Source organism: Protomyctophum bolini (assembly GCF_963924005.1).
Source record: "Protomyctophum bolini genome assembly, chromosome: 12".
Taxonomy (NCBI): Eukaryota; Metazoa; Chordata; class Actinopteri; order Myctophiformes; family Myctophidae; genus Protomyctophum; species Protomyctophum bolini.
In genome coordinates, this window is record NC_137873.1 from 39,425,277 (window position 1) to 39,437,543 (window position 12,267).

The 12,267-nt window shown below is 42.0% G+C and overlaps 1 protein-coding gene across 2 annotated transcripts in view; it reads left to right on the forward strand.

Annotated features, from left to right (window-relative positions):
* The first annotated feature begins 2,192 nt into the window (after positions 1 to 2,192).
* ano8a (anoctamin 8a) overlaps positions 2,193 to 12,267 on the forward strand; it is a 53,757-nt gene continuing 43,682 nt past the window's right edge. For both annotated transcript variants that reach the window (XM_080777672.1, XM_080777673.1), the window contains exons 1-5: positions 2,193 to 2,270; positions 6,135 to 6,245; positions 8,963 to 9,095; positions 10,348 to 10,486; positions 11,276 to 11,372. In XM_080777672.1, the coding sequence (XP_080633798.1) occupies positions 2,252 to 2,270; positions 6,135 to 6,245; positions 8,963 to 9,095; positions 10,348 to 10,486; positions 11,276 to 11,372 (499 nt within the window). In that variant the 5' untranslated portion in view covers positions 2,193 to 2,251. The remainder of the gene's footprint in view (positions 2,271 to 6,134; positions 6,246 to 8,962; positions 9,096 to 10,347; positions 10,487 to 11,275; positions 11,373 to 12,267) is intronic.

Sequence of the window (12,267 nt, forward strand, 5' to 3'; positions counted from 1 at the left end):
TACGTGCCATGAATGCACGTTGAAGCAGCACATGGTTGCTGTGCTCAGCCCGTGGTTTAACCCATTCTGAACGGGAACCCATTTTGGTGTTTAGCATCATGTTATACTTTAGCTATTGAAAAATAGCAGATCTACAAGCTCATAGCGCGCCACCGAGTGGCGCGCTACGAGCTTGTAGGTCTGCTATTTTTTGAAATATCGAAGAACGACTGACATTTTTAGAATCTGATCTCGGGTCAGAATGGGTTAATCAGACCAGTGCGTGTCCAGTGGAAACCTCGTATGAATCTGATCTCAGGTCAGAATGGGTTAATGTCCCTCTGCACTCACACGCACCCATACACTCTGGTGTTCTTTTTGCTCTGGTCTATATACCGTTACTGTATTGATAACGTTTTTTGTTTGTGGTCTCTAAGTTGGAAGTTTGTATATTGTCAGTACTGAAAGCCGATAGGCTACAGTAGGCCTACTCTTCTCTTCTCTATTTACTGTTACTGTAGCCTACTCTACAGGCACTGAATTTATACTGTTACTGTTCCTTTTTTTTATTGATACAGTTAATATTTTCTTCCTTTCCTACTCTGTGTTTCTTACCTGCTGTAGGCCTATACTACCTTCGGCGACTACATTTCCCCTGATGCGTAACTGAAAAAGGTACGTCTGTCTCTCTTTTTGGGTCCAAATATTACCTCAGTAATGTAAATTATGCAAATGATTTCAAGGTCAGAGTTGAAGATAGTAATCTCAAGCAAAGAAGAGGTTACCTATTTGGGCTGTATATTCTTGACAACAAACGGAGAGGTGAAAAGATTGCATCAAAAGCAATCAAAGAACAAGATTTTTGGCCAGAATGTCCTTCTTTTGTCAACAGAATTAAGTGCTCTCAAAACTCTTGCTGGACACCTCATTCAATAACACTTTGTTAATGCTTGAACGGTCCTCTTGGCTAGTGTGGGATGGGCCATAGTAGAAACAGACTAGAGTTAAGCAATTAGAATGATTGGGTTTCAAGATAGTCAAAAGAGGTTCTGCCCTCATAGGCCAGTCAATCTAAGCTAAAAGGGGGGGGGGGTGTGACCCAAAATAACATATTAAAAATGACTGTGTGCATAGATTTCATATTTGGGCATGCCTGACAAAGAACTCCATATATGGACATAAAAGGGACATAATATATCTGGGTGGGGCATTCATTTCCATCTTGCATCGTTCCAAGGAGGGCACCGCTGTAGAGGCTCCAAATTGGCACGTTTTTTGAAGTTCCCTGAAAAAATCAAAATTGAATATGCTTTAAGTAGCATGATGTGACATCAAACCCATTAGGGTTGTTCATGATTCTGAATCCATTCCAAGCATTCGTTTTGTACAAATAACACTCCTTTGGCTAAAGAAAACTTGCCCAGACGGCTATGATTTGGGCAAGTGGGTTCAGATTGAATGTACTGTATGTTGGCTACACAAGTGTGTTTGAAGTGTAATTAATTAGGTTAGATTACCTGATCATGTAATTAGGTGTAGGTAGGGGGAGCCAGAGAGAGACGATGCACCTTTATCGATCTGATCTCCTTCTCTACCTTTTTTTTTAATCGAAGCTGTGTACTGTCAACCGTTTTTGTTACTGCATGGTGTTGTTGCAGATATTATATATTTTTACTTGGCTAGTAATGCATCAATTGCTGGCTGCTTATTCACTTATCTATTGTCATAATTAGTATAGTGCCACTGCCACTGCCCACCCAATAAACGGAGCGTGGGTGTTATGATTGTCGGTTGATCAGCCTGCCTCCCCCTCCCTGTGGGACCGGCGGTGTCCCCTCCAACGGTTGTGTCGTCACCACGAGTCAACTGGTCTGGAACGCGTAATGTGCACTATAGTCATACATGGCCATCTTCCTCCTCCTCCGTGACAGTCATCATCAGCATCATCATCATCATCATCAAGGGCTTTCCCCGGCCGCGCTTCAACACAGAGCGATCATGCAATAAAAATACATTCCTCAGCCGAGTCAGCCAGGGCGCATTATTTATTTTCCAGTTCCACGCCACCACCACCACCACTATTTTCTCCCCATAGATCTCTGCAGCAGCAGGCAGCATGCTGGCTGCAGCTGATGCTCATGTAAACAGTGGAAGCATTCCCACCGACGTCGTCGACGGGGCAGCAGCAGCAGCAGCAGCAGGAGGGGAGAGGATGGACAGAAGCGTGCCAACCGAGCAGGACGGGACCAAAAAGCAGCAGCACAGCTCCTCAATGCCATCCGGCGTGCTCGGTGAGTGATCACGACGAACGTAAACTATAAATAAACCCGTGCATTTGCCTTGCTACTGTTATTGCATGCACCGCAGATCACCGTTGGGGACTAGATAATAATAATGTATCTAGGCTATTAGTGTTGATTTGTGAAATTAAAGGGGGGGAGAGAGAGCGGGTGTGACGGTGTCTGTGTTTTTACGATGGTGCAGGGCAAGGATATATCCTCCGGAGACTATTAATTTCGATCCTATTACGAATCGAACCCGTACAATACTACTGGGCATTTTGCGGTCAGTGGTTTGAGCTTTGGTTAGAATTCATTGTCCCTTTGCTGCATAGGCTACGCAATAACGCATTCCGATTGAGTGATAGAGTGAGAGGCCCAATATTAAAGTGGTCCACAGGTGCATAAATCCTGGCTGCAGGTTTACTTGTTTTCACAAAAAATGCAGGTATACGCGTATAGGCTAGCACGTTGTAAGCTACTGTATTTGCATTGGGTTTGAATTGCATTTGCTAGTGAACAAAAACACAACATGAACAGAATGTTTGGTTTGGCTGCAATTGTAATTTGTTACTGAAACAAATTATTGAAATCCTGTTTTACTATCCTTTCATCTTAAGCTATGTAAGGCATGGTAAAAAGTAACCCATTGACCTGGTAAAAGAGCACAGTGGGAATATTCTATCCTAATTTATAGCAAAGGCTATACTTTGTCAGTTTGTCACAACACCTGTTTTTAAAGAATAACTGATTTTCATTTCATTTGTGCGTAAATCAAATGTTGCCCTGAGATGTTCTCTTACTTAACCACTTTCCCTATCTTTGGACTTGAGATCACCATGGTGCTCATTGCTGAAAGGATCCAGACAGACAGTTCCAATATCCTACGTATATAGCTCCTAACAGATGAGTCATGGATATATTGTGTTGATGTCTTGTTAGCTCGCCTCACAGTGTCATCATCCCACCACTACAGATCAAGTGACTACACTTACTTCTGCTTTTGTTCATTCTACAACACCCACACAGAAGTTGACAACTCATGACAAACTTTTATTAGAATTATAATTTAGAAAAGGCTGTCAAGTCATTTTAGGTCTCAGGACCAAACTTCACTTGAATTGCTACTGAATATGTCTGTGCCACAGAATAGGAAGGAAGGATAGCATGTGAAGGTGAGACAACGAGTGGTGGGGTCAAACTTATCCTCTGTATTTATGAACCGTGATTTGGTTAAACTTCAAAGGGTAATTGGGCCTTTCTCATCTCCTTGATGAGTGGATGAGATGGGAGCCAGTTACCGAGGCTTGCGCTCAAAGCAACAGCACCAAGGTGTTGCTTTCAGATACTCTACTTACTGTACATGACTGTACATTACTGTACGAGGTGAAACAGGCGCCACACTCCATTAACCCATTTAGACCTGGGAACGACTCTACAAATGTCTTCTAAATCCTGACAGTTTCATGAAAAACCCATGTTTCTATGTCGTTCTCAAACATTTTTATGTCAAGGACCCCCACATTTATATGTAATTGGCCGCCGACCCCCATCTGAAGATATGTTGTTCCAGAAACAAAGATTTGAGTTAAAAACGTTCGCTCTGAAAGTACATCCAAAGATTTGCGCCACATTTTGACGTTTAAAAAAAATATAGCAGGCCTATAAGCTCGTAGAGCGGCACTCGGTGCCACGCTATGAGCTTGTAGATCTGCTATTTTTCAATAGCTAAAGTATACCATTACGCTTCAAACACCAAAAGGGATTCCCGCCCCCAAAATGTGTTGAATATAATGTTTTTAGGTGCATAATAATGAGAATTATGTAGCAAGTTGTTTCGCCTCATTGTTTAAAACGAATGAGCAATTCCTCAGCAATGGTTATATTCGCCTCTCATCTTGTTCTGTATTGCTAATTTTGAGAGCAGTGTTCCACAGTCACCACCACTGCTGTACAGTACATTCAGTAGCTCCACACAGCAGCTGGCCTGTAGAATTGCCATGGAGTATCCTATTTTTAAAATGTTGGTATTGTTTTGAATTCCTCTGTACTGCAGAAATGCAGATCCAGGCCTTTTCTCTGGAACAAAGTGTTTGAAGCAAATTACTTGGAAAAGGCTCGACATAATGAATGTCAGTCAGTGAAGGTATTCACTCTAAAGCATCAGTTCTAGAGGTCCAACACTTGTAGGATAGGTCGTAGGACGGAGATGGAATCACGTATTACGGTGGATTAAATTGCACCACTATAGCGAGGCCAGACTTATTGCTGCGGTCAGAAGTTCTGTACAGGAAAAAACACAGAATCAAAGACACACCCATATCCTCCCATAGAAGCGGGCGCGCATGCACGCACGCACGCGCTCTTATGGATCCCTTCGTGTTTTTGTGAGGACCTATCAATAGCTTGCACAAAAACGCATTTCAACCACTGATTTACACGGGTAAACCTGTGATCTGACAATAAAACCGATTCCCACACACACACACACACACACACACACACACACACACACACACACACCCACACACACACACACGCCAAAGTAAATGTTGTCTTTAAAGCATGTCCTAGCTAATCAATACATCTCCTACCATACTGCATGCAGAACATAATAAAGGAACCTGGCCCCTTTCGCCACCACCGCCATAGTTAATTTATAGTTCATTGTACTTGTTGCTGGTATAGCATGCTGATTTATAATGCTATTAAAGGGTACAACAACAGGGACATGAAGTGGCGCTGGCGTCCAGGTGATCGACGATATGGCTTTGTGCAGGAATGATCCAATGGGGCAGCTTAGTTAATGCTGCAGACTGTGAACGTGCTGGAGTGATGCTTCAATGCTTGGCCAAGAAGGTGTTCCGACATTACATGGGGACAAAGTGATTAATTGCAAAAGTGCTCTGTGACGTGTGTGTGCGCGTGCGTGCGTGTGCGTGCGTGCGTGCACGTATAGTTATTAACCAGTTCTTTCACCGTTTTTTTCCCCTACTCTGCCTGTGTCTCATAGGAGGGCTGTGGGCAGTTCAGAAACCCGTCCACCAGTGACATCAAAGTTTGTCATATTTTTTTTAAGGAATAGAAAGCCTTGCCTATTAGCTCGGTTTCCCCTTCGACTATGTGACTGATGGATGGGTTCCTGAACTGCCCACACAGCCCTCCCATGAGACACAGACTGAGTAGAAAGAAATGGAGATATTGTATCGTGATCATTAGTGACCACCAATTATATGAAGATGGGTTGAAAAGTGGCAAATTTGTGGTGCTTTAACCAAGTTGGTAGTAGTTCTGAAGAGCCCTGAAAGTAATTACAATGTGTAAATGGATGCAGCTCTACGGTAGGCACTAAGTCCCACTGACAGCAGTGACGAGGTCATGTGATGAAATGATTTGACGGAGGCCGACATTCGCTCATGTAGGACAAGGAGTGGCTGGATGAGACATGTTGATGCAGTTCACCGTCATGGACGGTGAACAATAATGTTATGTGTTGAGAAGTAGAAGTATAGTCTGTCTGAGAGGTGATAAATTGATAAAACAACATCCAGTTGGTGGCCAAATGGCTGCATGGTTGTCGATGAGTAACAGTCAAGAGTGGCAGATCGGTTCAAGTTCTGCTTCACTAAAGCTGTCAGCCGTGTCCCTGATCACTCTGATGAGAAAATATTACCATCTGGTCCATTCTATTCTCTCGTGTGCACGCGGCAGCGCCATTCATTCAATCCTGTGACACACCTTTCGCACAGGCCATTATTTCTCTCTCAATGAACACTCACTCTATCTCTGGACCTCGCTTTCTGACAGTCTCCCCTGGGCCCTCCCCCCCCCCCCCCTAATGTTTGCCCTTTTCTCCCGAAACGTCTCTCCCCTCAGATAAATTGTTCGGGAAACGCCTCCTGCAAGCCAGACGGTACATCATGTCCCGTAGGTCCTGGCTGAAGATGGTGCCCACTGAGAACTGTGATATCCTGATGACATTCCCAGGTAAGCTGAGGTCAACCTTTCCTTTCCATTCTTCCTTTTGACCAATGAACCATTACAGAGAGGACAACGTTGGCCATTTGCCAACCACTCAGACACATAGCCGAGACCCGGAGCGATCCTGGGGGACATTATAGTCCTAGATCTAATCCATTTACAGTATTTGCTTGTCTGGAGACTTGTCCGCTACTGTTTTCATTTTGACATTCAGGCTTGTAAGATGGTTAGATAACACTTTTATACGAGCACACATCTAAATGTATGTATTGTTTTAGTCCTCTTATACTGAAGCTGAGGCAAAAATGACATACGCTTTTTAATGAATGTTTGTGTATATTTTGCGTGGCAAATTGGTTCCATTAGGACTCATTTCAAAATCATCTGTTAACCCATTTTGGGCAGGAACCCTTTTGGTGTTTGAAGCATTATGTTACACTTTAGCTATTGAAAAATAGCAGATCTGCAAGCTCATAGCGAGCTTGTAGGTCTGCTATTTTTGAAAAATCGTGAAAATGTGGCACAAATCTTTGCATATTATATTCTTTCAGAGTGAACGTTTTAACTCAAATCTTTGCTTCTGAGAGGAACATATTTTCAGATGGGGGTCGGTGGCCTTTTACATATCATTTTTGGGGCCCTTGACATGAAATATTGGGCACCACTGATACAGAAACACAGGTAGGCCTATTTCAGAAAACTGTCAGGATTTAGAAGACATTCTTTTTATTTTGACTAAATAGGTTAATAGTATATCCTCATAATAACAGGAGCAGTCACTGACTGTGCCGATCATTTCAAATAGTACAAGACATGTTTTGCTTGCATAATTAGCCCAGTGCTCTAACTGAACTGACCTTTCTGTGTCACTGCCTGACAATAGTTTTCTGGCTCCTCTTGTCAAGAGGTTGAATCTATCATCTCTGTAAAATAGCTAGCAAGAGACTTTAAAGGTAGGGCAAGTGATGTTTCGTTGGTTAAAATAAGTGTAAGCTCTATATGGTGATAGTACTCATTGCTATATAGAGTGTTTGTTCAGTAACAAAAGTCTCTCCAGCTTCTTATTGACGCATTTAGGCCTGAAAATAAATGTCTTCTAAATCCTGACAGTTTTCTAGGCCTATATCACTCAATATTTCATGTCAAGGACCCCAAAAACGATCTGTAATTGGCCTCCGAGACCCCCATCTGAAAATATGTTGTTCCAGGGACCCTCCAGAAGCAAAGATTTGAGTTAAAAACATTCGTTCTGAAAAAATATATTCCAAATTTGAGGATTTTTTTTCAAAAATAGCAGACCTACAAGCTCGTAGCGCGCCACTCGGTGGCACGCTATGTGCTTGTAGATCTGCTATTTTTCAATAGCTAAAGCATAACATAATGCTAACACCAAAATGGATTAAACAGAAATTGCATTTTCAGGTCGTGGTACCGATTATTATCCAACCAGGATAAAGAACTCAGTCAGGATACAGATTAAACACGTGGAATTGTAAGTGATGACACAAAGAAATGAGCAGACAAAATTGGAACTGGCACAATATAAAAATGAAGCTGATTAAATGGCAACTTTCTCCTGATTGGCTGAAATATTGTCATGTTTTTTTTGTTTATTAAAGAGCTGGAGAGACAGGGAGACCCCTGTTACTGTTACTGTAAAAGCTGAATTTTTATCTGGATTGTACTATGTTTTTGTATGGACGTGGTGTTGGGTGCCTGCACATATGCACACATGGCATCAACGCATGGTGTTGTGTGCAGGCGCCCTACACTCTGTCTTTGTACTATGGATTGTACTATGTTTTTGTATGGACGTGGTGTTGGGTGCCTGCACATATGCACACATGGCATCAACGCATGGTGTTGTGTGCAGGCGCCCTACACTCTGTCTTTCGTTTTCTTTTCTTTTATCCCCCTGTTCCCCTCACTGTATATATACTTTTTTTCCCTTTTCGCTTCCTATATGATGAATTCCTGTTCTGTTCTTTAACTACATAGAAGTGTCTATTTGTTTGTCTCTAAATGTTTTGATGAATTGAACAATGTGGACCCTGTTGTAAACAAGTGTAAGGCTTAATTGGGTCGTCCACTCACAGTTAACAGTCTTTGTATTGAGTTTGTGCTTGAAATGTACTGTAATTCTGCAAACTGTTAATAAAGATTTCAATCAATCAATCAATCAATCAAAACACTTTATATAGCAACGAATACTATATCAGAATAGTTATTTAACCTATTAACAAAAAACCTTTTGTTTTAACCAAAGAATATCACTTACCCTGCCTTTTACCCTCCAGCTCCCGTCTGCATCTAATTGTAAATAGAATATCTAAATGCGTGAATCTTTTTACAATGACGTTATTTTTCAGAAAGGAAGCCATTGAGTGTTAAAATGGGTCTTAAATGCTTCCAAATCGAGTAGAATTATTAATGTTTTGTACAGGTGTCCATGACAACAAAAATATATGATGTTGTCTTTCAGAGCGAACGTGTTTAACTCAAATCTTTGTTTCTGGAACAACATATTTTCAGATGGGGGTCGGCGGCCAAATACAGATAATTCTGGGGGTCCTTGACATGAAATAGTTTGAGAACCACCGACATAGAAACATGTGTTTTTCAGAAAGCTGTTTTAGAAGGCATTTGTAGAAGGTCGAAATGGGTACTTTTTTGTTACTTTTTTGATATGCTATTAAAACCAGATCCTCTCTCTCTTGTTCCAGACAGTATAGATGACCACACGTTGTTGTGGCTGCTCAATCAGATCCGCGTTGGAATCCCACAGGTGAACATTCAGATACGACAACACAAACACACCCAGGGACATGCCTTCTTCATTACTACTACCTTTGAGAAGTAAGACATTGACAATGATTTGTGCGTGTGAGTCGCTTATGTTGCCCTTGCCTATACTGTATGCTTATTGCTTATGCCTGTGTACCCGGCATGGATTCGGGTGTAATAGTGAAGTGACTTGCTGGGTCTATTTAGTTCTTTGCATACGCACGTGTGGCGTTTCTGCACTTTCAAAAGATAGATGTGAGAATATTTTTTTCCTCATTCTGAATTATTTAGGGTGGCTGTGATTTTTGGCTGTGCCTCCCTACTCACCATTAAATGGACTCAAAAGGAATATATTATTCACAAATAAAATCTTCCACAACAAAATATCACACTTTATCATGCTTTGTAGCCGGGGAGCCAGCCATCCGGAATTTTGAGAGCACCTGTGATGTCATGACATTTTATTTGTATTTATTTCTATTAATTTGGTCATTAAGGTCCACAGAAGGAGAGAGGACTGCTCTGCCGGAAATATCGCAAAAAGAAGTTATGGCTATTTTTGTATTTTTGCATACACCATAGACAACCAATACAAGGCAAAATGTCATCGTACTTTAACCCATTCTGACCTGAGGTCAGATTAATACGAGGTTTCTACTGGACACACACTGGTCTGATGAACCCATTCTGACCTGAGATCAGATTCTAAAAATGTCAGTCGTTCTTCGATTTTTCAAAAATAGCAGACCTACAAGCTCGTAGCGCGCCACCGAGTGGCGCGCTACGAGCTTGTAGGTCTGCTATTTTTCAATAGCTAAAGCATAACATGATGCTAGCACCAAAATGGGTTCCCGTTCAGAATGGGTTAAAGTATGACGACATTTTGCTTTTGCCTTTTATATTGGTTGTCTATGGTGTGGTATACAAAAATGTCCATAAACCTTTTTTTTCCGCGATGTTTCCGGCAGAGCAGACCTCTCATTCTGTGGACCTTAATGACCAAGTGAATAGAAAAAAAGAAAAAAAAACACAGATAAAATGTATGTCATAACATCACGGGTTAATCCTTAAACGTTGAGCTTTTGGGCCTGTGGCTCCCCGGCTATTATAAACATTTCTGTGCGGCATATTGTACAGTATGCTGGAATTCAAGTTGTGTGTGTGTGTGGGGTTCATGTATGTACTGTAAGTACTGTATAAGTACACACTTAGAGGATCAAACTGCTGGCATGCTAACCTCTCAGCGGTTTTTTAATTCTTCCTCTAAACCCGCATTTTTAATCACTTAATTTCCCCCTTTCTCTGTCTCTCTCTCTCTGCTTAGCTTACTGCGGGGAGCCGAACAGATGGGCATGCACAAGGCAGTCAAGCCACAGTATGGAGGCGGGACGCGGCGCTTCTCCTGCGAGGAGGACAACATCTATGAGAACATAGAGAGCGAGCTCTGCTTCTTCACCTCACAGGTTAGAGGAGGAGGTTAGCCCGTTCTGAACGCGGGATCCCATTTTGGTGTTATAGCATCATGTTATGCTTTAGCTATTGAAAAATATCAGATCTACAAGCTCATAGCGCGCCACCGAGTGGCGCGCTACGAGCTTGTAGGTCTGCAATTTTTGAAAAATCGAAGAAGAACGACTGACATTTTTTAGAATCTGATCTCGGGTCAGAATGGGTTAATCAGACCCAGTGTGTGTCCAGTGGAAACCTCGTATGAATCTGATCTCGGGTCCGAATGGGTTAAGCGGGTTTCGAGAGGCTTGGGCAGGCAGGGCTGTGAATCTTTGGGTGTCCCACGATTCGATTTCCGATTCTTGGGGTGACGTTCCGATTTCAACTCTTATTCTCAATCCAGATTCAAAACAATTGTCTGTTCAAAATGATTCTCGATTCGATACTACAATGCAATACAAGCTGTGCTGATCTGAAGTGACTATAGTACTGACTACAGTAACTTGAAAATGACTGAAGGCATGATGTTTACTGTGATTAGGGTAAGCTTACATTTCATATCACAAACACCATGTTGTGAAAACTGTTACTGTAAGCAGAGGGAAAAAAATATATATATATTTTTTTTTGGAAATTATGAATCGATTTTGAATCGTTCATAACGGGAATCGCAATTTTTCTTTGGACACCCCTACTGTGTGGGCCCTGCAGGCCAGAACCACACAGGCTTCAGTGTCAAAATACATTATCCTACATCCGTTTTTTCCCCCTCCCCCTCCTCATCCACTCTGAACTGTTTTCAGGAGCGGCAGAGCATCATTCATTACTGGCTGGTCAACCTGCGAGCCAAACATGGCGAGGTGCTCCACAACATTCACTTCCTGGAGGGACAACCAATCAGTAGGCTGCTGCTTATTCATGTTTGAGCTTTTTTCCCCTTGCTCTGCCTCTTAGCCACTTAAAGGACCACTTCATCACTTTTCAACCTGAAAAGCCCACAGCCCTCCTATGAGACACAGACGGAGTCCCATTTTTTTTCATGATTCAATTCATTAGTGAGGACCTATTATATGAAGATGGGTTGAAAAGTGGTGAAGTGGTCCTTTACACCACCATATCTCTCTCTGCTGGAATACACCACCGTCCTAAATCCAACATGTTCATTGTTCAGGAAATTAAAAAAAAAACGTAACAATTTCAGAAAATGAAGAAAACAAAGCAATGCTGCCTCATCAAAGTTAGTATTCTGACTTTGTACATTGTCAGTTACTTGCATGCGTCATTCGAGGGGGAGGAGTTGGGTGCTTTCACAGACGGGTTGAGGCCGCGATGGAGTTGAGAGCTTCTTTCCGACGTGGTTTTTGATACTTTTCATTAGTTCAATATCTTCGAAACATCTGCATTATAGGCATGCCATGCCTCCATTGAGGCACTCAATGCTGTATGTGTCACTGCACATTGTATAATCTATAGTGTATACGTATCATCATTATGACATAGCCTTAGTTATAGATAATCTATATTGTCTATACATAATGTTGACCTAAAGGGCCACTTTGCTGATTTTCACATTAATCTTACAGGGAGGGAAGGGAACTCAACTCATTATAGGCAACAAAACACAGTGAGCAGTCAGATATTCAACCTGTCCTCACAAAATGAACAATATTATGATTTTGGTTGAAAATATATGAAGTCAGCCAGTCATTTATGAATACCAACGTAGTTCTGTTCAGCCTGGTTGCAGCCTACGTACAGCCCATGACAATGAAACCACCAGTGCAGAAACGTCAGT